Source organism: Neovison vison, chromosome 1, assembly GCF_020171115.1.
Source record: "Neovison vison isolate M4711 chromosome 1, ASM_NN_V1, whole genome shotgun sequence".
Lineage (NCBI taxonomy): Eukaryota > Metazoa > Chordata > Mammalia > Carnivora > Mustelidae > Neogale > Neogale vison.
Genome location: NC_058091.1, coordinates 118,375,725 through 118,401,765, shown reverse-complemented (window position 1 = coordinate 118,401,765; position 26,041 = coordinate 118,375,725). Strand labels below are relative to the sequence as shown.

The 26,041-nt window shown below is 44.6% G+C and overlaps 1 protein-coding gene across 1 annotated transcript in view; it reads right to left on the bottom strand.

The window, feature by feature from the left end:
- Positions 1 to 1,161: 1,161 nt before the first annotated feature.
- Positions 1,162 to 26,041, bottom strand: part of NUDT3 (nudix hydrolase 3) — a 120,196-nt gene continuing 95,316 nt past the window's right edge. Inside the window, exons 3-5 of the mRNA XM_044255047.1 lie at positions 17,507 to 17,551; positions 12,541 to 12,625; positions 1,162 to 9,546 (exon numbers count right to left, since the gene is read on the bottom strand). Of these exons, the coding sequence (XP_044110982.1) occupies positions 9,368 to 9,546; positions 12,541 to 12,625; positions 17,507 to 17,551 (309 nt within the window). The 3' untranslated portion in view covers positions 1,162 to 9,367. The remainder of the gene's footprint in view (positions 9,547 to 12,540; positions 12,626 to 17,506; positions 17,552 to 26,041) is intronic.

Sequence of the window (26,041 nt, the reverse complement as noted above, 5' to 3'; positions counted from 1 at the left end):
TCATCGGGTTACTATTGTTTAGCAACCCACTTCCTGCCTATTTTTGGCTACTCACACAGATAGCCTGTACACTAGCCCGGTGAACTTGGTCTGATGTTTGCCATTGTACAAGAGAGCCAACTGTCATCCAGGCACGTCCATCTGAGTCTTATGAGTTAGATTCGTGGCAGTCTTGTCCTGGTTGTGACCCTCTGGGTACACGGATTCTATCGGGTTTGTTGACGTACCAAAACTTGGCCACTGGTGATGCCAGCAGAATCCCAGGAAGGCCAGCCTACCTCAGTGGATGGACATGCTTATTTGATTGTGATACAGTGTTTACTCCCCCTTCTCTATTCCTGTCTTCATCCCCGGGTTCATTCACCCCAAGTCCGGATCAGCTCAGGCACGAGGCAATCACGAGCTTCCAATCTGCTCCCCTTCAATCTTTCCTGCTGCCTCCTCCTCAAACACGTTTGCTATTACAGGGCTATCCTTATCTTGTTCAAGAACGTGTCATGAGTATGAAGCTCAACTCTCTGGCCTGGCTTCTGTTGTCTTCCAAAATTTAGCCTCACCATGCTTTATTTTTCACAACAGCTCAACGTGTTCTCCATCTGTCTCTACGTCACTCAATGCCACTCTCCCAACGATGGTGGTCCTCCTGTTGTCCTCTGCCTGCAAGTCCTACCACTACATACCTTCAAAACACGGCTCCTGCCCATCAGCAGCCCCGATCAAAGTCACTAGAAAGGATGGGACATAAGACTTCCCAACCTGACCATGCTCAGCTCCTGCTCCCATGTGGGAAAGCAACGTCTGGCTGTGCTTTCATGTTGTCTTCGATGTGGCTCACCTCTCTATCCCTTTTGTGTCCTCTGGGCTCTGAGGAAGGCCTTACTGGCTTAGGGGACAGGCCCTCTCAGCCCTGGGCGCTGGGAGTCCACCTGGGTCTCCCTGGGGCCCCGGCAGCCGAGTCTCTCATGGCCTGCTGTGGGGCTTCTCCAATTCACTTCTCACTTGAATTTCCTGAACATCAGACCGTCCATAGGGCCACCTGTGACCTACCTTGAGGGCAACTCTCAAGACCTCAGTAGAGAGTGGCGGAAAAAAATCAAAGCAAGACTGATGTGAAGAAGTCACAGAAAATCTCAAGAAAGAAGAGACCAGACACTAAGCAGGGACGTGTGTGAAATACTGGTTTTTATTGGTTGGCACAAGATTACAACCTACAATTCCAATGCCCTTCCCTCCCACACAGCTCCAATGGAAGGAAACTGATTAACACACAGAAAGGAATAGCACGCTCACAGGATTAAGCATTTGTTTTTACAAAAAGGAGTGGGCTATGGGGATGATGGAACTTTAGGGAAAGTACTGAAGCTCTATCCAGACTACAGGGGAGGGGTCTGTCTGTCCTCTGTTGCGGGCACCACAGAAGCAGACACCTTAGTAAAGGAGAATCGTTACGTATGACTGGCCTGCTATGAAGGGGGGGAAAGTGGGACTCACATCAGCTGGACACCTGTCTCGGACCCAAACCTGGACTGGCTGGACCCCGTTTCCTTTTCTTTTCAGCTCTCCCTCCCAACCCAACTGTACCCACAGGAAACAGAGGCATGAAGAAAACCAAAAACACCCTCCTTGAGAAGAGGTAACAAGAAAATTCCGTTTCTGCTGCTTTATCTGGACCAAGTTCCACTCCCCTGCTCCAAAGGGCACTGCACAGGTCTTCCTACGAGTGCTGTAAAGATACTGGGGAAGGGGCCAGGCCTGCGCAGGTGGCCCCAAGTGGGTAGGAAGGAAAACTGGAACTTTCCATGCAATACCAAGCAAGGCTGTTTTGGAAACAAAAAATGGAAAAGACCATGCACCCATGGGTTGGGAGCTCCGAAGTCCCGGAGTGCATTTGGGTTGGGGTAAGTGTGATATTATTTCAAAGCCCAGTTTACTGCAGCATCAGGTCCCAAGAGGTAAAAGGACCAAAACCAACTCATCCTCCTGTACAATCGCGGTTCCTCGGTTTCCTGTTTTGTTGCACTCACTGGAGTTATTCCTGCCAACCTCTCCCAAGGGTGTGAGTACGCAGGCTGCTGGACATTCCACTTTCTACCCTTTCTGCAAGCAGGAGGCACACCACCCACACAGGTGGTACACACATTCACTCTGTAGACTGGTCACCAAATGACGCCGGTGACCTAATGACAGGAAGCCCAAGTTGTTTGCTTTCTGGGGAATATGGGGGACCCTGATGGGTGGGGACAGCAGCAGACTTCTGGTGGGATCAGAACAGTCTAGGTTGAACATGAGATCCCCCAGGGACTGGTTCCTGGGGGCATGGGCCCCTAGCTTTTGTCTCATTATTGGACTTGATCTTTTAAGTAATGGAGACATTATTGGACTTGATCTTTTAAGACTCGGCTAAAATGTCTGTGCACATGGGAGAAGGGACAAAGACTCGGCCTTCTGGGGGAAAAACTCAAAACATCTTGGCTACTTGCCTCAGTTTAAGGGGTTCCCTGGAAATACTTGTCCAACTTGGCCAAAGGGAGATTGTATCTGGACAATACACTTGCAAAAGGGGAGGCAGCACATCTAGTTCATCCATTTTAGAACTGGAATGGTCCCGGGGAATTTCACCTTGTCCGATGCTGACGGTAGGTGAGTGATGTGGAGGGAATCATGGTGAGGAAGCCCCTTAAAAAAACCTATTGTTTGGAGGCCACATTCTGCAGCTGAGCAAACAGGAGGCAGAGCCTCGCCGCCTCCTTAGGCGTTGTCCCTCCCAAGATCACTGGAGAGGACAGGAGGTAAGGTCCTTGCAACGGAGGCGGGGCTGGCCAGAGCCGATTTCCAGAGGATAGGCCTCCACGCCCTCTCTCTGATACACTTGGGTAGGCCAGAGCCACTTGCTTTAATTTTACAACAGCTCCCAATATCCTCAAATGCTCCTGACTCCTTAAGCACCCAGCAAACCGACAGCAATCTTTCCTAAGACAGAAGTACCAACTGAAGGTTTCTTAGTCTAACCATCTGCCTTTTCTTGTAGGGTAAGGTTGGAGCTTGAAGGTTTTCAGACCACGAAACAATAAAAACAGACCCGACGTGTATGAAACTGCACCACACACTGTTAACAGAGTGGACCGACTTTTTTTCTGACCACTAAACACCACACTGTGCTGCTGGGCCCTGGGCTCGCACATCTGTGCCTGGAGCAACAAACACAGTTCTGTCCACCCACAGGTGGGAGAGAAAGGGGGAGGTTGTTGAAGGCTAACCAAAACACCTGAAGCCAGTGAGATTTTGGAGGAGGGTCCCCTTGGATTCTGAGCAAAACATGCACGAGCCATGTGAGAAGCGGCAAAAGGGATGGTTTGAGTCTGTGCCCTGTGACTTCACTGTCTGCCATAGCCTCTGGAGCTCCTCCATGTTCCTGGGAGGAACAAAAGCCGCCCAGCTGCGGAGCAAAGGCCCCTGAAGTCCTCTCTGCATTTCAGCACTTTGGGGGTTCTCCCAAACCTGACTTCAGATCTGTCCCCGGTGGAGGCTCCTTTCTGGTGTGGGGGTGTCCTGGTGCAGAAAGTAGAGTCCATCAGGCTCTACTTTCCCAGCCATAAGTCACATCTGTTATGCCAGTGTACTCGGGAAATCAAAACTAGAGTCTCCTTTAGATCATCTGTTAGTGACTCATCTCCTCCACAACTAACAGAGGTTAAAGACCAGGGTTTAACGCTGAAAAGCTTTTAACCCCCCAAATACGGGACAATAAAGAGGGGGACAGAGGCTACGGGGTCAGGGCTACTTTAGCTTACCACTTTCAAGTTGACATAAAAGTGCTCAGAAAAACAGGTTTACATGGGTATTCTTCCCCAAGGGACTTATAGGCAATCTCACTGGAAAAATGATTTCCTGCAGGTGCCACTTGACCCCATACTAGGCAGAGGGGAGTATGGTCTCAAGGCCCAGCACTGGGATTTAGGTGACTTGCTTTTTCCCCAAGGAGCCCCAAAGACTTCCAGTTTTGATCTAAGTGCCTGATTGGGCCCGTGAGCCCATAAGAATTTTACTATACCATTGAAATGTTCTCTGAAAGGTACACCCCACAGATAACTTCCACAGGCAGTAAGCAATTTAGCAGGTAATTGTTCCAGAACTAGAACTGAGGTTCCTCAAGTCAATGAATCCAGTCTTCACATCTGGGCTGGCTGCAGAGTGTGAAAGGACGGGCAGCATGTCAAAATGGCGAGGAACCTGGAAAATGACAATGCAGCTGCTTTTGGGTCTTTTAAAGCCAATCTCCAGAGTTTTAGATGCCTTTTTTGGTATGTTCTAGGGACTTCTGTATGGGGTTCAGAACTGAGAATGTAAACCAAAGGAAACTGAGAGTTAATTATTCAACAACTGGTTGCTGCAGGAACAGAAGCAATGCTTGTCCACCTTTTAGATATTAATCTTGCTTTTTGGCCAAAGGCACTTTCTTCTGTAGCAGAATCCCTCCTGGCATGAATTCTGAGTTGATGTGGCTTCCCTGTGGAGCTCCCCTTCAAGTGGACCATCTCATTTTTTTAGAAGACTAAAGCTCACCAAATCTTCACTATAAATAAAGCTTCCGGGGAGAGACATGCCTTTTTGACTCAGAAAGCTTCATACTGCAGACACAGAATCACGGGACTACCCGCCTCAGCTCAAGCAGTGCATCCACACCCTCACCAAACAGCATCCTTTCTTTCTCTTTTTATTTATTCATTTTTAAGGGGACTAGGAGGGCGAACTATTTCATGAATCTAAGAGTGAGAGGTATCATTTGCTCGGATGTTCTGATCAGGCTTCTCACATCCCCGAAAGGTCATCAGCTACAGCAAAAATGTGGTCAAAGAGTGAAGGTGCCTCTGTCGAGGTGGAAGCAGAAAGGCTGCTGGCCTCCAGATTAGAGTCTGCCTCACATCCCCAGGTTCCCAGGGCCTCTGGTCACCTCAAGTTACCTAATCAACAGACAACAGTGGCTTTCATGGACTGCAGCCAGTGCTTCCCAATTTACTCCCTGAAAATCTCCAATGTCTGCTTTATGAGTGACCGTCTAAAACGACAATGGAACCCAGCTCTTCCAGGACAGTGAAGTCTCTGTTGCAGGGCTCACCCCAGAGAACCTAGGCTGACCATGGGCTGCTTTCCCACCTACCCTGAGTGAGATGGGTGCCCGGATGGAGCAAGGCTGAGGTCACAAACATCGGCAGCTACCCAGCCTGGAAGCCACCCCCCCACGGCCTTGGGGAAACGGGTTCCATCCCAGCAGGGCTCAGAAGGAACGGCTGTCACCTCGGCAGGGCAGTACGACCTGTGTCGCTTCGGGTCTGACCTCTTTCAGAGTTTCAAGAATAAGAACCACAAACCACAAGAGCCCTTGCCTTGTATAATCACCATTAGATAATCTCCTCGCTCCAGAGCCTCTTGAGCTAACAGGTTTCCTATTTGTTATAAACGTGGGTGTTCTGAAATGCAGAAAGGACCAGGACGAGGCTGGAGTAAAAACGAGAGCTAATCCTCATTTCCCTTAAAACCAAAATTGAGCCCATTGTGACGACTCCTCTAGGTATTTCTTCTAATTCTAAATTTCCTCTCAACTAGGCTGGACTTCGAGAACACTTCAGAAATACTAAAAATCACACAGTCGTGGCAAAGATCGCACTGTGGTTATTAAATCCTTTTTAAGGAACCAAAAGAAATGCGGCTCAGGCTAAGCTGTTTTAAAAAAAGGTCAGGTGGGGAGACCAACAGAGGCACTCCCCCAGCACTAGGTGGAAACGACAAGCATATACAGTACAATGTGAGATGCATAGCCAGGTCCGGTGAGAGTTGGCTTACTTCTCTGATTACATATGTTCTGGGGGGAAAGGGGGGCCTCCAACAAGAACTGTGTGTGGGCAAGAGAAAGGGGAAGAAGGAGGAAGAACACTTCTGCGTGGACATTTTATTCCGCTTTTTGCAACAAAAGGTGAATTTTTTTTCTTCTAAGCAAGTCTAAAAGACCTTACATGGACTGACTCCGAATGTCAAAACAGAAATTATGTGTCACGAAGGAACTTGACTGTGTAGCAATGCGTTTACAAAACTGCTGCAGAAGCCTCCCGGGAGCAGTGACCCGCTCTGTTCCCCAGAGGCCCTGAGAGGCAAGGCCTCCCGGCTCTATGGCGCTATACCGCGCCAGGAGGAAGGCGGAAATCCTGCACCTTCGAGGCCTTCCTCGGCCTCACGGGGGGTGCTCCTCCCACACGCTTTGATCCCTCCAGATGGCCTCAGCTCAGACTCAGCATCGCAGGAGCCCTCTCCACGCAGGGCAGATGGGGCAGCAGACACTTGTAAAAACAAAACTGTCAATTCGTTAACTTTTCCATCCTGCCAGGTTTGCTACGAGAAAGATCAGGACTCTTGTTTCATAGGCCACATCATTCTGCAAGGCTACAAACAAACTGGATACAGCCGACTCCTGGTAGCCCTTCTCTCTCTCTCTCTCTCTCTCACACACACACACACACACACACACACCCCGCCCTGGTCCAAAAAGATGGCATGACCTCACTGATGCTTCCCCAGTGGCTGCAAAACGATAAACTGAAAACGAAGTGAACAAAGTGAAATCCCCAGTGCTTTCTCCATCCGGCGCACGGTGGACTATGATGGATGCCCTAGTAATAAACCAGTATCCTGAAGGGCAAACTCACTGTGAGACTGCGTCTGCGCCACACACAGCAACCTGTTTGTGTCAAGCTCGAATGAGGCGCGTACCTGCAGAGTTCACGGCAAAGCGGTGTCCAAGAAAGCCTCTCCGAGTGGGATTACTTGTGTGCGTTCTTCTGTTTCTCCTTGCTTTCTCTGGGGAAGAGTAAAGGCCACCGCGACCATGGGTCTGAGTCATCTATCACAGAAGGGCTATGACTACACAGCCGTGAAGATAGCCATGCTGTTAACGGTGCCAGGGAGGGAGGAACACCAATCCTCGCTCATCAGGATCCCAGTGTAACAGAAAATAGCACCAGTTTCCACAATTCTGGTGTTGGACAAAGCTTCTTTTTGTCCGTTAAGAAAGCATCAGCACAATCTCCCCAGTTAATTGCCTTAATAGGACCCATTCATGTCACTGAAAAACACCTCTGGGCACAGTTCACTCTCCTGACCCAAAGATGCCAACATCAGTCCACACTGGACTCGGTAGGGTCCTGTGTTGTGACACCGGCCCAGTAAAAACATCTTTAGATCATGAAAAAATGCACAAATTACTAGCAACGCTGCAGTTCTCTTTTTAGGAGTCCTGCTTGTTTTCCTGCAGAGTACTTTTAGTCCATCTCGTAAAGGCAGAATTTAGTTGGAAGAACGTCTTTTGGATTCCACTTAGTGCTTGGTTGAACCTGTTACATTTTCTCCTTTGCTTACACGGGCAGCAGCTCAGACTGCTCTTCACTGGGCAACAAGCGGCAGTCGGTTCGTTTTGGAGCAAGAAATGCGAACAGCGAGTTGGTATTTAAACTCAGATCCCGTGGTGCGGTTTGTCCACTGGGACCGTTACCTAGGGACAGGATGCCTTTCCCAGAGGTAGGACAGTATTCTAGGGAAACTGTGGGCACCCTTTGGTGGTTCTGTGTCTCAAGACTGGGAAAGAAGATACAAACTGAGAGACACACAGCGAAATTTCAAGTTCTTCGAAAGATGTCCCCTCAAAATGTTGAACACTGAATGACACAGGCCTACATCTTCATATATATATGTATACATACATCTCTTTTAGTGGGAGGGAAGAGCAAAAGCTTTTCAAAGTTTGAGTATTTATTAGAATTTTTAAATAAAGAAAACTACGATTTTCATTTGACATCCTGGCTACATTTTGACAAAGGAAGATGCCACTAACGGCATGTCCTAAGCCAGGGACTGACAGTGTCCGCTCTCCTAGACTCACCACTCCATCTCAAGACCCCGTTCTGCTTACTTCCCAACTAAATGACACAACTGGCAAACGAAGCCAGCACAAAGCCTGTATCAAAAACCAACACGAGTCTGCAGCTGGCTTATGCGCGATGTCGTTCTAGTCAACCACCCAGCGTTCTCCCATGCCACTTCTCAGCAGAAGATGGACCTTTCACATCTCAGGAGGAGACACACTGACTATTTCTGAGCATGCTCCATGGTGCAATTCCAAGTGCTGTCACATTGCAAAGATAAGCAGACACCTGAATCATCCTCCCGTGTAATTTTCGGGAACTTAAACATGGTCACCCAAGGAGGGGATGGGACCATACACCTGCACTGGCCCGGGCCAGCGGATGATTCTGCACAAGGACAATGTCCAGTTCAGCACGGTGTAAGGCATGGATGCACGAGGAGAGAAGCCACTGTTGGCGGTTAAGTAGCATAATGGAAAAAATTCCAACCCGCAGGACAGAAACAGTGCTTGATGCTCTAGTTTTTTAGATAGTGATCCCAAGAATCCAGTTCAAATCCCTACTGTCAACATGTACAGAGGACTCCAATCTCTGTCATTGTTTCTCCAGGTCTGAGCAGAGGCCATTTGCTCCCGGGTTGGTAATAGAAAAGAAAATTGGTTTCTTTCTATGTCTTTCTTGGCAATGGAAACACAACTTTGAGAAGGCCATGAGTTCTGGGAGTGCTACAAAGGTAGCTAAACTCTTTCCGTACCCTATGTAACTACAGTCAGTGACTGGGGAAAAGAGAGGGGACAGGGACACTTACCTAGCCACTAGCATCAAAAAACAAAAAGGGAAATTAACTGCGAGGCTCTCCATTTCAGAAACACCCCGAATTTAAAAAACGAAACAAAACCTTGAAAAATTGAACAGTTAAATTCCTCTTCTAAAAGTCATTTATTTACATATTATATGCCCAGTATATAATGTGTAGATAAATGTACCCTGCCGGGGGAAGTGACCAACCTCCTGGACTGAACAGCTCATTAGAGGACAAATTCTTGAAAGGTTTCATCTCATACTGGTATCTTTTAATAAAAAAAAAAATTAAAAATCAAAGAAAAAAACGTCTGGCCAGGGCTGGGGTGAGACAAACAGGAACACTTCAGAATCCAAGGCCGAGGGAAGGCTGTCTGTCTCTCTAGACAATTGTAGGGGTGTGAAAAGGGAGGGACCGATCATGCACAAAAGTACTTACAAATTACACACCCACCCCCCACCCCCTCCATAAAAAGAGAAGAAAAAGCCCATCACTTAACACCAAATAGCAACACCATCAAGAACCCCTTTCTCTGCTGCCCATCATGCCTTATTTGGAGAGGAGGCCTGTGAGGAGAGGTGAAAAGAGCAAGGGAGGGAAGATCTGCGCCCCAGTCTAGTTTCCAATTTCCATTCCTCTTACGCGAAGTCTTCAGTCATCTGACGCCTGGCCTGGAGCTCTGGGAAGAAACCGAGTACGTGGTGGCCACGACTGGGGTGCCGTTGTTGGCCGAGTAGCCTTGCCTCAACGTCTCAAAATACGACGCTTGCACCGGCTTGTGGTACTGCAGCACTTTGACAGCGTCTTCTATTTTAAACCATTCTCTCTTCCTTCCTGTGGGGGCAGACAGAAGAAGAAATGAGGACAAAAGGGAAGCGACCGCAGGCTTCTGATCTTCAGCTTGGGAGCAAGGGTTGCTGAAAACAGAAAAGCAACATTATCAAGACTTTAAAACCGGGCATTACGAAGATGTTTTCCCTCCCTTTCTTCCCCTACAAGAGTATATGCTTCAAATACCATACAGATGTCTGATGCAGAAGATAGGGAAGACATCTGAGAAGCAGACTGTGTGAAACCCGCCCTCCTGGTCTCCTCTCACGTTCCGGGGCCTCTGGGCCTTGCCCGGCTCGCAGGTACACACCTGAAGCCCAGCCAGCAACCCCATATTATGTACAAATCAGCATGAACGTCCGCTTCCAGAATTATGGGGCTGCCTGCCTTATAATCAGTTATTTATTTCAGAATTTAAAGAGTTATATATCCATATATCATAAAATATTTTTAAAAGTAACCATCCCTACTAACTTCTCAGTCTGTTTTCTTCCTTTTTTTCTCAAATTTGTTTTTAAAATCCTTTATTTTTTTCTCTTATAATAAAAGATCATTGCTTAACATTAGGAAAATGGAAGAAAGTATAAAGAATACAATTACCTACAACACGAGAAACCACAAATGACTACCCTCGGTATCTTCGTGTCTTTGCTTTTCTTCCATTGTATCTGAAAAAGAGGCTGCCCTGAACAACTATAACTGGGATCATGCTTTCAGATGCTCGGAGTCCTGAACAGCTCTAAGAAGAGTGTTGTGGTTAGAACCCCTGACACTGGAGCTAACATGCTGGGCTCCAATAACATCACTGGCTCTAATGAACGGTCAGTTCTTGGCAAGTTACTGAACTAGGTACTAAGCTGTGCCCCACCTTCTTCATTTGTAGAGGTAATAACAAGTACCCATCTCAAAAGTCTGTTGTGAGGATTTTTTTTTTTTAGAAGATTTCATCTGTTTGACAGAGAAATAGCGAGAGAGGGAACACAAGCAGGGGGAACCAGAGAGAAGCAGGCTTCCCACTGAGCAGGGAGCCCGATACGGGACTCCATCCCAGGACCCTGAGATCATGACCTGAGCTGCAGATAGATGCTTAACTGACTGAGCCACCCTGGTGCCCCAGTTGTGAGGATTAATATGTAAGGTACCTGGCACACAGAATATGTTAGAAGAGTTTGCTTATTAGTACTATTATTGTTATTGCTTCTTTTTTTATTGCACACTCTTTCTTACTTACTTGTCTACGTTATAAAAAAAAAATATGTGCAGCGCCTGGATGGCTCAGGCAGTAGAGCATCTGAATCTTGATTTTGGCTCAGGTCACAATCTCAGGGTTGTGAAATGGAGCCCATGTCTGGGTTCTGAGCTGGGCGTGGATCCTGCTTAGGGTTCTCTCTCTTCCCCTCTCCCTCAGCCCCCAGCACTCTCGCTCTTCAAAAACAACAACAACAAAAACCTTTATCTGTTTTTTTCTTTCTTTTAACCTCCCAGAAGAGGCCTAGAACTGAGATCCTAAGAATAAAACATGTGGACTCTAAAGGCCTCGTGTTCTGTAATGCCAAATTGCTTTCCAGCAGGGCCATCCCACTCCCCAGCCCAGCCTGTGTGTGCCACATGTCATTCTCACCACCGCCCCGCTCGGCAATGCTACCTTTCCCTCTGTCACTGCCTTCTTCTTTAGGTGAAAACCAGAACCTCATTTTTGTTTTCATTTCACATTCCTATTTTAATATAGCTCTAATTAGTGTATATATAAGTTTATGCCCTGCTTTTTCCATTCACCAACAATGATTCACAAGCCCTCTGCCATGGTCTATTAGCTTTCAGAAGCCCGTGTTTAACAGCTGTGCGACATTCCATCAGACGAATGTACCTCAGCTCACTTATCCTTCACTGAGGCGTACGTTTAAAAGCCAATTTCCACCCGAAAAAGGCTCATCTGAAGGACAGCTCACAGGCTTATTCTCCATATTTTAGACTATTTCGGTATTTCAATTCTCGCAAGTAGTACAAGGTGAAAGTCCTGTTGGATATTAATAGAGCAACGGTACCTTGACAATTCATATCACAAGTGTGTGACTCCTGCCTGACAGAGTGCTCTGAGGACAGGGCCATGCCACACTCATCTCTGTCTCCTTTTTAAGCCCTAGCACTGGCTGTCAAGGAGGCTATTTTTAATAAACCCCTACTGAATTCATTTACTTGAGCATATTGCATTCTTACCAGATACAAAGCCGTTGAAAGCCGAAAGGCCACAAAACACCCACATCAGCAGTGTGAGGGGCACGGTAGCAAAGCCCACACGCACCATAAAGGGAGAGGTTTCAGCAACTGGATTCTATCCGTTTGCTGATTTATAACCGGTTTTTAAGTTAATATTACACTTTCCTAGAATATACTTTCCTTCAGAGGCAAAAGATTAAACCATGATCCAACCATTAAATCAACTAAGTTTTTAGTTCCAAAGACACACACCCAATAGTGATCTGAGCGATCAGAGAACGGCTCCTCAGGAGAAAAGGAGGGGCATCCGAAGGCAAGTATGGGTAAAACCGGAAACTGCTCCCACTGCTGTGCTTCTACCACACAACTCTGGAGGAAGAGGCTCCCCCCACCAAACCAGCAGCTTTCTCCAACAGTATGAATAAGCATCACAAGGAACAGCCAAGGTCCTGCTCCCAGCTGGGGTTTCGTGGCCAGCGGTGGCCCCAGCATTGTGGACGAGGGTTACTATCTGCTGTGGGTGGACCAGTTCGGTGTTAGAAACCACATTTCTTATTTTTTAGGCGCCATGTTTCTATTGGTTGACCAGGTACCCACCTTCAGCTTTCTTTTGAATATTTCAAAACACTACTTTTCATCAAAATGGACACGCTTGTTCCAATAAACATATTCTTCTATGGCTTCTTTCATCAGGCTTGTTTCTAGGTCTGGGTCATGACCTGTGGCGTGGCAAGGGCCCGTGGTGGGGAGCATTCTGAAAGCTATCTGGGGACAACTTACCAATGTTAACGGAATCTTCCCAGTCTTCTAGCACTTCTGTGACAATAAGCACATACACATACGTTCTGTGCTTCCTCTCCTGGTTCTGAAGGGCAAAGAGAAAAGGACAGAGAAGAGCTTTCCCTCAGAGAGCTGAGATTACTTAAGTGAAACACACTCTTAGCCATATGTCCAGAGAGCTCAGACACAAGCATTCCTTTTACTTTTAATCATCCTACAGTCATAAAGGGAATAGTGCCAGATGGCCTATTTAAAACATGCCACACTTGCATTTACGGCTGTGCTCTTTGGCTGGCCTTCTAAAGCCCAAGCTTTAATCTCTTTTTTTTGTTCCCCTTCCCCTAAGTACAACTTCCCAGGAGGGCTGTGAGAAGAAGTTTGTGACCCCTTGAGAAATGTAACTCGCAAGAACAAGGAAGAGAAGAGGCTGTGGGTGGGTGGGGCTTCCATGAGCGCAAGCAAGCTGATGATCTGGCACGTCTCCCCTTCTCCTACTAACTTTGCTCATCTTTATTTCCCCACTTCTCACTTCCTTCCACCTTCCTCCAAACCTCTACCCAGCCTCTTAGCTTGTTCTTTCCACCTTTGCTATATAGTTACTTTATCTTCTTTTTCCTTCAGTGTTCTCTATACTTTATGTCCCTGCCTTGTATCTCGGAGAAGAGGAAGAGAGGTAGGGACGGGATAAACCATATCAGGCATACCTTGTTTGTGCGTCACAGACACTGCCTCTGCTATAAATGGAAGGTCTGTGGCAATGTGGTGTCAAGCAAGTCTACTGATGTCTTCTTCCTAATGGCATTTACTCACTTTGTGTCTGTCAGTTTGGTAATTCTCACAGTACTTCAGACTTTTTCGTTACTATTATAAGTGTTATGGTGATCCGTGATCAATAACTGTTGATGTTGCTACTGTAATTGTTTTAGGGTCCCAGAAAGGATGCCCCTGTAAGATAGTGAACTCAAGCAATAAATCCCACTGACTGGTCATTCCCATCTCTCCATCCTTCGCCCTATTCCCTGAGACACAACAAAATTAAGATTAGGCCAATGAAGAGTGCCTGTGTAGCCCCATTGGTTAAGCATCTGCCTTTGGTTCAGGTCATGATGCCAGGGTCCTGGGACAGAGCCCCGTATTGGATTCCCTGCTCAGCGAGGAGTCTGCTTCTCTCCCCCTCTGCCAGCTGCTCCCCCTGCTTGTGCTCCTCTCTCTCTCTCAAATAAATAAATGAACTCTAAAAAAAAAAATAAAAAAATAAAACAACTTATAAAACAAGATTAACTAATTAATAACCCTACAGTGACTTCTAAATGTTCAAGTGAGAAAAAAAGTTGCATAGCTCTACTCTCCCTTTAAATCAGAAGCTCACAATGATTAAGCTTGGTGAGGAAGGCACGCTGAAAGCCAAGACAGGCTGAAAGCTAGGCCTCTCGCACCAGTTAGCCAAGGTGTGAATGCAAAGGAAAAGTTCTGGAAGGAAATTAAAAGATCTACTGCAGTGAACGCATGCATGACAAGAAAGCGAAACAGCCTTACCGCTGATTTGAAGAAGGTTTGAATGTTCTGGATGGAAGATCAAGCAAGTCATAACCGTCCCTTAAGACAAAGTCTGACCCAGAGCAAGGCCCTCGCTCTCTTCAGTTCTGTGAAGGCTGAGAGAGGTGGGGAGGCCGCAGGAGAAAAGTCTGAAGCTAGCAGAGGTGGCTTCATGTGGGTTAAACCAGAAAGAAGCGGTCTCCGTAACACAAAAGTGCAAGGGGAGCAGGTGCTGGCGGAGAAGCTGGAGCGAGTTCTCCAGGAGACCTATCTCTGATCATCCATGACGGGGCTATACTAGACAACAGCTTTTCAGTGTAGATGAAACGGCCTTCTATTGGAAGAAGATGTCATCTAGGACTTTCATGGTTAGGGAGGTCAATGCCTGGCTGCAAAGCTTCAAAGGACAGAGTGACTCTCTGATCAGGGGCAGCTGGTAAATTCAAGTTGAAGCCAGGGCTCAAGGATCATTCCAAATATCCTAGGGTCCTCAAAAATTAAGCGAAATCGACTCTGCCGTGCTCTTATAAATGGAACAAAGCCTGGATGACAACACACCTGTTTCCAACATGGTTTACTGAATACTTAAAGCCCACTGTTGAGAACTCCTGCTCAGAAAAAAAGATTCCTTTCAAAACAAATAATGCATTATATGCTACTAAGAATAAATAGCCAAAAAAAAAAAAAAAAAAAAAGATTGCTCATTGACAGTGTCCCTGGTCAGCCAAGTGCTCTGATGGAGATGGACAAGATGAATGTTTCCATGCCTGCTAGCACAACATCCATTCCACAGACCATGGATCAAGGAGTCATTTCAACTTGTAAGTCCTTCTATTTAAGAAATACACTTCATAAGGCTAGAGCTGCTAGAGAGTGAGTGATTCCTCTGATGGATCTGGGCAAAGTAAACTGGAAACCTTCTGGAAAGGACTCACCATCTAGATGTCATAAAGAACAATCGTGATTCATGGAAAAAGGTAAAAAATATCAACAAAACAGGAGTTTGGAAGAAGCTGATTGCAATCCTCATGAAGGACTTTGGGAGATTCAAGACTTGAGTGGATGAAGAAACTGCAGATGTGGTAGAAAGAGCAAGAGAACTAGAGTAAGTGGAGTCTGCAGTCAGTTAAGCGTCCAACTCTTTTTTTTTTTTTAAGATTTTATTTATTTATTTGAGAGAGAGAGAGCATGAGAGGGGGAGGGCCAAAGGGAGAAGCAGGCTCCATGCTCAGCAGGGAGCCTGATGCAGGACTCAATCCTGGAACTCAAGGATCATGACCTGAGCCAAAGGCAGTCGCCCAACCACCTGAGCCACCCAGGGACCCAAAGCATCCAACTCTTGGTTTCAGCTCAGGTCATGATCTCAGAGTCGTGAAATGGAGCCCTGCACTGGGTTCTGTGTTCAGCAGAGAGTCTGCTTAAAACTCTCTCTCTCTCCTTCTCTCCTTCCAACTGCCCTGTGTTTATGCTCTCTATCAAAAAAGATAGGAAGGAAGTGGAACCTGAAAATGGGACTGAATTGCTGCAATCTCATGGTAAAACCTGAAGACACGAGAAGCTGCTGCTGCTTATGGACAAGCCCAGAAAGTGGTTTCTTGAAATGGAGTCTACCCCTGGTGAAAATTGTGTGAAGACTGTTGAAGTGACAACAGAAGATTTAGAATATTCCATAAACATAGTTGATAAAGCAGCAGTAGGTTTGAGAAGACAGACTCCCAATTTTGAAAGAAGTTGTACTGTGTGTAAACAGCACAGTCTGCTACAGAAAAAATATATACAAAAGGGAGAGTCAACTGGTGCAACAAACTTTTTTTTTTAAGATTTTATTTATTTATTTGACAAACAGAGACCCAGTGAGAGAGGGGGAGTGGGAAAGGGAGAAGCAGTCTTCCCGCTAAGCAGGGAGCCCGAGGAGGGGCTTGATCCCAGGACCCCGGGAACACGACCTAAGCCGAAGGCAGATGCCTAATGGCTGAGCTACCCAGGCTCCCTGCAAACTTATTTTAAGAATCAGCCAAAAAAAAAAAAAAAAAAAAAGAAACTGCCACAGCCAACCCAATTCTTAGCAACCATGACTCTGATCAGTCAGCAGCTATCAACACAGAGGCAATCCCCTCTCCCAGCAAAAAGACTGTAACTTACTGAAAGTTCATGATGATTAGCATTTTTTAGCAATAAAGTATTTTTAAATTAAGGCATACACATTGATACAGACATTGTAAGTGTATATATACACTTCATAGACTACAATATAGTATAAATATAACTTTTATATGCACTGACAAAAATCAAATATTTGACTTGCTTTATTGCAATAAATGCTCTATTGCAGTGGTCTGGAACTGAACCGACAGTATCTCTGAGGCTACGCCTGTACTTGAAATAATTCTATTTGTCTGAAGGGGACTATGGGATTTTGAAAAATAAAGTAAACTATTCTCTTGGTGCTGCTTTGTTTTGAAAACACAGCAAAACAAAGATGGCGTCTACCCTCGGACCTCAAGGGACTAGATGTTTTTGTCCCCCCATGATTAGGATGTTGAAATCCTAACTCCCAATGGGTTAGTATTAGGAGGTAGTATTAGGAGCTCCCAATCTGGCAGCAGATTGGGTTGAGAAGGGCTGACTCTTGGGATAAAAGATGCCCCAGTGAGCAACCATCCCCCTTTCACTGTGTGAAAACAGAAAAATGGCTACAAGAACTCCCTGCTTTTCAAAAATTCTAGGTAAGCCACTTCACTTTCACTTTTATGAAAGACCTACATCAGTACCCGCTTTTGCTAACTGAAAGAAATCTGAAGAGGAATTTGCGTTTATTTAAAAAAAAAAAAAAGTGAAAAGCAAAAGAAGCATTCAGCATTTCCATTGTAGCAAGCTATCAGAAGCAGTGGCCACCTGGAGCCGTGAGAGAGGAGAGGGTGGTCAGCCGGGCTCCTTCCCTGGGAACTACACTCAGCACTCCCTCACTGAGCTGCCAGAACTGTGGACTGGGGCTCTGCACACCTGTGCGTTAGCTTGACTTATTTTATGTAACCGTTAACAACATGGATCCTGAAGTATCAGAAAAGCCTCAGAGAGACTGTTTTTTGGTTTTGGAAGTGCTAAAAAAAATCACCATATAAATTAATTGCTTCTTCACTTTCTACCATTTTGACTTACAAAAGGCTTCCTATGAACATACTACTTTTGCATAGCAGGAGAAACTAGTAACTATGAACCAGGCAGTGGGTCCTCACCAGACAGTGAGTCCGCTGGGGCCTTGATTTTGGACTTTCTAGCCTCCAGAACTGTGAGAAACCCATTTCTATTGTTTACAAGACACTCAGTTTTGTTATAGCAGCCTGAAGGATGAAGACAAAAAAATACATATATCCGTATTACATGGTTACTAACATGATACCAATTGCACCAAAGATTTTAACAGGCTTACCTCAAAAATTCCAACTAATCTTCCCAATGTCCCTTTTACTCCAGCCTGAAAAGTGAAGAAGAATTAACACATTAATATTGTTTATATTGCTGGTCTCATTCTGAATCAAAACCCAAGGATGACTAGGTCTATAGAGGTCACACCAGTATTTTCTGAGTGTCACAGACTGGTAACAGCAGGGTGTGCTCTAGGGAGGGAGGATTCCTCTCATCTCCGCGTCTCTCTCCCCACTGCCATGCCGGCCAAACACAGCAGGTCATCAAGGCCATGAAGCCACACGGAAGATATTTTGAGGTATTAATTACTTCACTCACTCACTCATTCATTCATTCAACAAATACATTGACTGCCTAATACGTGTCAGAGATACAGTGATGAATAGGCTAGAACACAGGATCCAAGAACACAGGATCCTTATCTGACTCGTTCTTGGCTGTCTGCATACAGTATGTCTGAAAAACAGGGCTCAGCACCTTGTAGAAGCAGCTCAGGAAGGCGTAAGTTAACAAGTACATAAACCTGGTGATTCTGCTAGTGACAGGAATTGACAGAGATGCACAGAATGGTATGATGGACAGAGTGACAGGGAGGTGGCAACTTCATACAGTGGTGAGGCTTTTGTGCATAAACTCCGTATCTCCCATTGGCCCTTCGGTATTTTTTTTTTAATTTGTGTCTTTCTGATGCATCACAGGCACATTTTTCAGTTTGTTTCAATTGATTAATTTTCTTTTCAGCCTATCAAAACTAGGGCTATCCTATCTCTAGGCATGTTTTTCATTTCTACCTGTTCTTTACATATCTGTTTCCATTATGTATGCCTTTGTTTCCATGATTTCTTGTTCTTTTAAATTTAAAGTTATTCCTTCATTCACCTTTGAACAGCTTGAACATACTTAAGTTCCTTGTCAGGCCATGCCATAAAATTCATTTCATCTGAAGTGAATTCATGTTCCAGCTGGTGAAAGGCTTACTTGTGAAGCTTCTGCTCCAAGGATATCCAGGGAATACTGCAGGCAGAGCCAGGGTGTAGTTTGGCTCCATCTTTTACGGTGCACTGCTTCTGTGTCCTCTCCTTACCTAGGTGCACACCTTTCTAAAAGTCTCAGCTCCTGGTATCCTTTCCGTTGGGAACGTGGGCTCTCCTACTCCAAGGGTTCTGAACACTAGCCACCCAAGGCCCGTCAGGCTGCAGTCTTCCCATGACATTCAGGAGTTCTACCCTATTTCTATAGAGATGGTACCCACCTAACTTTTGTGCCAAGCTATGTCTTTTTAGCTTTTGGTTTTTCTATCTTTTATCTTTCCCTGCTAGAGGTGAGGAGAGCAAGAGAAGGATGAATCCCTGGAAGTGCCTAAGAAATGCTGTAACTTGTTTTTAATTTCCACTGCCTTGTTATTTTATAACTAAATTTGTAATAAACTAAAAATTGAGGCAAAAATACTTTCTAAAGACAAGAGGTACTCATTAAGTCTGTACAGAATGAAGAAAATTTCGAAATAAGTACTCCGGAAGTTCTTTAAATATTTAGATATTTAAAATAAAGGCCAATTTATATGCCTAGACTCCTAGGTAAGCTATATTTTAAAATTAATTTTTGAGAATTATCTGTCAATTCTCTTCTTTCCTCTTGCCAACATGCCTGTTCATTTCCTATCCATTCTTTCCCCCATATGGCTTTGGGTCTACTGAAATGGAAATGTTTACCTTTCCTTATTTAAACTGATTCTCTACATGTTTAAAAATTTTTTTGAATTTATTTAAGTAATCTCTACAGCCAATGTGGGGCTTGAACTAATGAAGATCAAGGGCCACAGACTCCACTGACCGAGCCAGCCAGGTGCCCTTAATCTGACTCTTTACATTTTTAGAGATAATTGCACTCCACGGCCAGCTAAGACTAAGATTGTACTTTATGAATTAACCAATGTAGCTGCCTGAACAAGTGGGACGAGCTGGCAGGCCAGCCTAGACTAGAAAACCAATTCAGTACCCTCACCCCGGTAGCCTGAACACTCAGATTAACTCCTGAGACGTGACACTCGTGCTCCTGCCTGTGGTCCCCACCAACTGGGCCTAGAGCATCCATCAGGTTGGTGGGGAGGGAGGGAGGTAAGGAGATTCACAGAGGCTCAGAAAGGGCATCATTCACATTTCTCTTCTGCAAAGTAGAGACATAGTTCTCTTTAGCAGTTTTAACTGTTCAATTAAAATTTTTTTCCCTAAAGAAACCAAAAGTTTCGAAAAGAAAATGACCTCCAATTCTTTTTTTTTTTTTTTTGTCAGAGAGAGAGAGAGAGAGCGCTCGAGCACAGGCAGACAGAATGGCAGGCAGAGGCAGAGGGAGAAGCAGGCTCCCTGCTGAGCAAGGAGCCCGATGTGGGACTTGATCTCAGGTTGCTGGGATCATGACCTGAGCCAAAGGCAGCCGCTTAACCAACTGAGCCACCCAGGCATCCCTGATCTCTAATTTTAAAAAAAGATTTTATTTATTTATTTAAAGAGTGTGTACTCATGGGGGTAGGGAGTGGAGGAGGAGGAGAGGGACAAGGGATAAGCAGACTCCATGCTGAGCTCAGAGCCTGACACAGGGCTCAATCTCATGATCCTGAGATTATGACCTGAGCCAAAATCAAGAGTCGGACACTTAACTGCCTGAACCACCCCATCTCCCATTCTTTTTTTTTTAAAGATTTTATTTGTTTCTTTTGACAGAGAGAGAGAGATCACAAATAGGCAGAGAGGCAGCAGAGAGAGGCGGGGAAGTAGGCTCCATGCCAAACACATAGCCTGATGCAGGGCTCGATCCCAGGACCCTGAGATCATGACCTGAGCTAAAGGCAGTCACTTAACCCACTGAATCATCCAGGTGCCCCCCAATCTCCAATTCTTAAGGGAGCAATTAATATTATGACAGTTCAATACAACTTATTTAAAACTTTTGTTTAATAATGGTGTTTTCTGTATCAACACATATCTGATTTACTTTAACAAAGGTAGTTGGAAAAAGCATTAAAGCATTTTTCTTTTTCTTTCTTCTTCTTCTTTTTTTTTTCTTTGCATTTTTCTTTATCACATAGATACATTCTGGGGGGCCTGAGTGGCTCAGTCGGTTGAGCATCTGCCTTCGGCTTCGGTCACAACACGGGAGTCCCAGGGCTCCCTGCTCAGTGGGGAGCCTGCTTCCCCTCTGCCTTCACCCCACTCATGCTCTCTAATAAATAAATAAAATCTGAAAAAAAAAATAGATGTCTTCTTACGAAGTCTAGTGTAACTTAAATAATGGCATCTGCACAAAGAAATTTTAGTGGCATTTATTTTCACTTCTAATTAAACTTCAAGTTGTGGAAATTAACAATAGCTTTGTTTGCTTCAGTGTTTCAAGTTTTATACTAATATTTAGGGGATCTACTTTGGAGAACTCTATCTAAGGTGATCTTGCCAATGAGTCTATGATGAAAAGCAAAGAAATATTCTTTTATTTTCCAGTTTTCTTAGGAGGAGGTGCCTCTTTCGTAAGCAAGAGGATTTCAGTTCTTGAAAGTCATAGTGCTGATCAAAAGGAAGATTCCTCAGAGGCAAAGGTCCTCCAAGACAGAGTTCACTGCAACATTTTACGTTTTCATGCTTCTCCACCGTCCAATTAGCTTTGAGCTAGCTCCCTGTCAACTGCTGCCACAAGCACCAGGAGAGAGTTATTTTTGTCGCTCACATGATTCTCGCATGTGGGCTGGGGTAGGTGTCAGGGTCACATCAGACAGAGAGCTGGCTCCAACATTTCGGGATGAGATTTGAGTCCGGGCTTATGGAAGTCTGGTCTAGGCAGGGTGCTGGGATGGACTTGTTCTTCTCCAAATCATATAAAAGCAGTTATAATTTCAATCTATATGTCAAAAACCCCAAAATCCGGAGAAGGAGACTTTATTTAAAAGCTCATTTTAGCTAGCAGTAAGAACTCCCCTTAAAAAACAGGAAAAAGAAAGAAAAAGAAAAAAAAATATTGCCCTTCATTATCCAACGACATGCAGGTAAGCGCTGCCTTGAACTTCTAAGTATAATACTTTAATTCTAGCACTTTCGGACTAGTTAACAAAAATAATTTGGGCAATTGCTTACTTTTTAAAAAGAAAAAACCCTACAAATTTCTTTTTTTTTCCCCTTTTGGGATGTTTTGCTGAGACTGAAGTACCAACTAGCGAGAGTCCCGTGATGCTGTCTTTCCTGCTAGTAAGCTCTCCCACCAAGCACCCGAGACTCGGGTGGAGGCACTGCCAATGGACCAGCCTTGGAGAACGCCCCTCCGACAATCTGCCACCACGAAGAGCCCTGGCTGTGTCGTTGTAGTCTGAGTGGGTATAAAATGGATCATCACCTTCTGAAATCTATTTTCTACTCTAAGGTGGACATTCTGGCAGACACTGACGGGTGTCTAGCGCACCGGCCCTCTTCCTTCCACTGTGCTACCAGTAAGACCTGGATTCTGTTCAGGGAAGAGCTATGACACACCTGGAATAGCGCAGGGAATTCTGCTCCCTTCTGCAGTGACAGGTTCAGGCGTGCCATGACCCAGTTCTGGACCAATGGTTTCTGAGAGGTTGTCTCTTGGGGGCTCATGGAAGGAAAAGATTTCCCACCATGATAAAGAGCTGCATAAAAAGAAACCCTACACCCTGCTTGTCAAGTGGGGACCTGAAAACTTGGAGCTGCTACAGTCACCTTGTGCTCCTCAGGGGAAGGGCAGGAGACTCAATGAGAAGCTGAACTGAAGTTGAGTCCTGAGGTGGCCGAGCTGCTGAAGCAATGACATAATGAATGTCCAACCTCTGGGCTTGCTACGTGAGAAAAATAATCGGTATGGTTAAAGCCGCTTCTAGGCAGGTACTCTGGTACTGTATCAGAACACTTCCTGCTACTTGCTTTGATTTAGAAGGTAGCTCTCAGAGGAAGACTTGAGTATCCCGAAACAATTATGAACATCCAAGGGAACTGTAGTGTAACAGCTTGCTCTATTAAACCGATAAGCCCAGATCCAACTGTAGTGTAACAGCTTGCTCTATTAAACCGATAAGCCCAGATCCCCAGCTCAGGGGAGCCATTCTCATGCAAGTATGTGTATGAGGAAACCCAGGAACAAAAATATATGGTCTTCGGGGATGCCTGGGTGGCGCAGTTGGTTAAACGACTGCCTCCGGCTCAGGGCGTGATCCTGGAGTCCCGGGATCGAGTCCCACATCAGGCTCCCAGCTCCATGTGGAGTCTGCTTCGCTCTCTGACCTTCTCCTCGCTCATTCTCTCTCTCACTGTCTCTCTCTCTCAAAAAAAAAAAAAAAAATATATATATGGTCTTCAATACACACACCTTTCTGGTACCTGCCAAACTTAAGTAACGCAGGAAAAGAGTCACACTAAAGACAGATGAAAGTAGATGGGACGCCATCATGATTAAGTCCAGTGAAATCCCATCCCAGAGATTTTTTTTTTTTAAGATTTTATTTATTTATTTGACAGACAGAGATCACAAGTAGGCAGAGAGGCAGGCAGAGAGAGAGAGAGGAGGAAGCAGGCTTCCCGCTGAGCAGAGAGCCCAATGCGGGGCTCGATCCAGGACCCTGGGATCATGAGCTGAGCTGAAGGCAGAGGCTTTAACCCTCTGAGCAACCCAGGCGCCCCAGACTTTTTGTTTTTTAAATGAAATATTTCAAACATCAAAAAAGTAAAGAAATAACAGACATTCAGGCCAGCTTTGTCAAATAGTAATGTACCATTTTGTGTTTATTTTTTTTTAAGATTTATTTATTTGAAGTGAGAGTGTGCGTGCACGCAAGAGTGGGGGAGAGAAAGAGTGAGAAGCAGACTCTCCGCTGAGCAAGAAGCCCAATTAGGGGCTCAATCCCATGACCCTGAGATCATAACAGACACTTAACTGACTGAGCCACACAGGCACCCATGTATTTTTAAATTTTTTGTAAAGAAATAAAACTAGTGGTACCACTGAAACCCCGTGTGTACTCCCCAGCCCTCAGAGGTAACTACTCATCTGAATTTGGTGCTTATCACTCTCTTGCATGTCTTTATACTTGTACTACTTAGGTATCTAGCCATTACTCATGGTAGTATTGGTCAGTATTTTCTGTATGTTCCTCTACTCAATTAAAAAAAAAGGATTTACTTTCTGCAATTCTGTCCCCTCAATTTCATGGTTCTGAGTTTTAGAGATACTGAAACATGTAGTTCAAATTAATTCATTTTAGTTGCTGAACAATATTCTACTTTAGGAACTTACCACAATTAATTCATCTGCTTGTTGGTAGACATTTAGTTCTGCGATTAAAAAAACACTGCAAAACCCAAAACCCAAACCCAAAACCTCTCTTGTAGATATATCCTTGTTACAACCCACCACCTGTGTCAGTTTCTTTAAGATCAAATTTCTGAATCACAGGATAAAAGTACCACCAATTTCCCCACATATTATCAAGTTCCTCTATGCAGTACATCAATGGCAGAAATGACCACAATTCTCTACCTCTTTCTGTCCCCATGTCCTTTGAAATGTGATTTTACAGTTCTTCCTATCAAGGGATACTCCTTTACGAGGCTGACCTTGTGACTTGGCCAAGAGAATGCAGACTGACGCTGTACCAGTTCCAAGACTAGGCCTCAAGAGGTCTTGTAGCTTCCACTCTGTCTCTTGGAACTCTGCCACTGCCATGTGAGCTAGTCTCCTAAAGGATGAAAGACCTGTCTCAGCCGAGGGTAAGAGAAAGCAGCCTACAGCCGGCTGACCTCCAAACGAGAAAGCCTAGCTAAGAGGAGCAGAGCTGCCTACTCTGCCCAGAGCCGGCTGTAGACATTGGAGCAGTCCACTCAGTTTAGTACTGAGGAGTAGACACTGGAAGCAGACCCATGGACTTGTGAGTAACAACCAATACTTAACCAATTTAAGCCACTGAGTTTGGGGACAGCTTGTTATACAGCAGTAACTACCTGGTGTATTCTCCAAGTACACAGGCAACGTACAAGTTCCCATCACTCTCGTTCCTCTTGAATATTTTTTTGTTGTCAGCCTTTTAAATTTTAAGTCAACATGAGGAGTATGAAATTACACTGCATAATTTTTCTAACAGTGTACTTCTTCCTGTTTAATGGACATTCAGATTTCTTTTGGGAATTCATACTATTTTATCCATTTTTCTTATTTGATTATTGACCATTGTAATGATCTTCTGAAATTCTGTCTTAATACTTAGCCTCTGTGATAAACATATGTTCTGCTCTCAGCCTGATACCTGTCTTCTATCTTCGTTTTTTAAAAAAATTTTATTAAGTTTTTAAATTTAGTTCCAGTATAGTTAACATACAGTGTTACACTGGTTTCAGGTATACAATACAGTGATTTGACAATTTTTTTTTTTAAAGATTTTATTTATTTGACAGAGATCACAAGTAGGCAGAGAGGCAGGCAGAGAGGGGGCGGGGAAGCAGGCTCCCTGCTGAGCAGAAAGCTCTATCCCAGGACCAGGGATCATGACCTGAGCTGAAGGCAGAGGCTTTAACCCACTAAGCCACCCAGGTGCCCCTGATTCGACAATTCTATATGTGGTCTTCCGTAAGTGCACTCCTCAATCCCCATCACCTAGTTCACCCATTACACCCCCCCCCCCCCCCGCGCCGCCAACCTTCCCTCTGGTCACCATCAGTTTGTATAGTTACACGAGTCTGTTTTTTGGTTTGTGTAACTCTCTCTCTTTTATTAATTCCATATATGAGTGAAATGAAATGTATTTGCCTTTCTCTAACTTATTTGTCTTCATTTTTGATGTCCTATGCTAAACATGTTTTGTAAGATATTGTTGATTTTACTTATCTTTTCCTTTTGTCTTTTGAGTATTCCTTCAATCTCCCATACTTTTTCTAATAGTTTGAAGAGTTTTATAATATGATCCATCAAAATTAATTTGGGAATTTATTCCCAAGTACCCAATGGTCCAGAAGCTCCAGAACAGATCCAGTAGGTATCATTCTGTTTTACCAATCTAGTTGTCAATTTGTATACTAATATCGTGTGGTTTGAACTAATACAGCTTTATCCTAATACCTGCAAGGGTAGTCCCCTCTCCTCTGTTCTTTTTCAAAAACTTCAAAGCCCTTTTTGTACTTTTATTCTGCCATATAAATATTAAAATATCAAAAATCAGTTTTTCAGATCTCTGAAAAATCCTTTTGGGATGTTTATTTTTATTATTGAATTTTTAGGTTAATTTAAGAAATACATCTTTACAATAGTCTTATCAGGGAATAGACTGTATCTCTCCCTTAGGTATTTTTTGATTCTTTCAACAAACTTATTATTTTTATTGTAAATATCCTGCACTAGTCTACAGCAAAGCATTTTAGATTTAGTTCAGTTTTGTTGCTATGAATGGTTTGTATTTTTAAAAAGTTATGTATTTTCTAATCAATTACTGCTTTAAAGAAACATTGCTGGACTCTGCATATTAATCTTATGTTTGCAACCTTTCTAAATGCTCTTA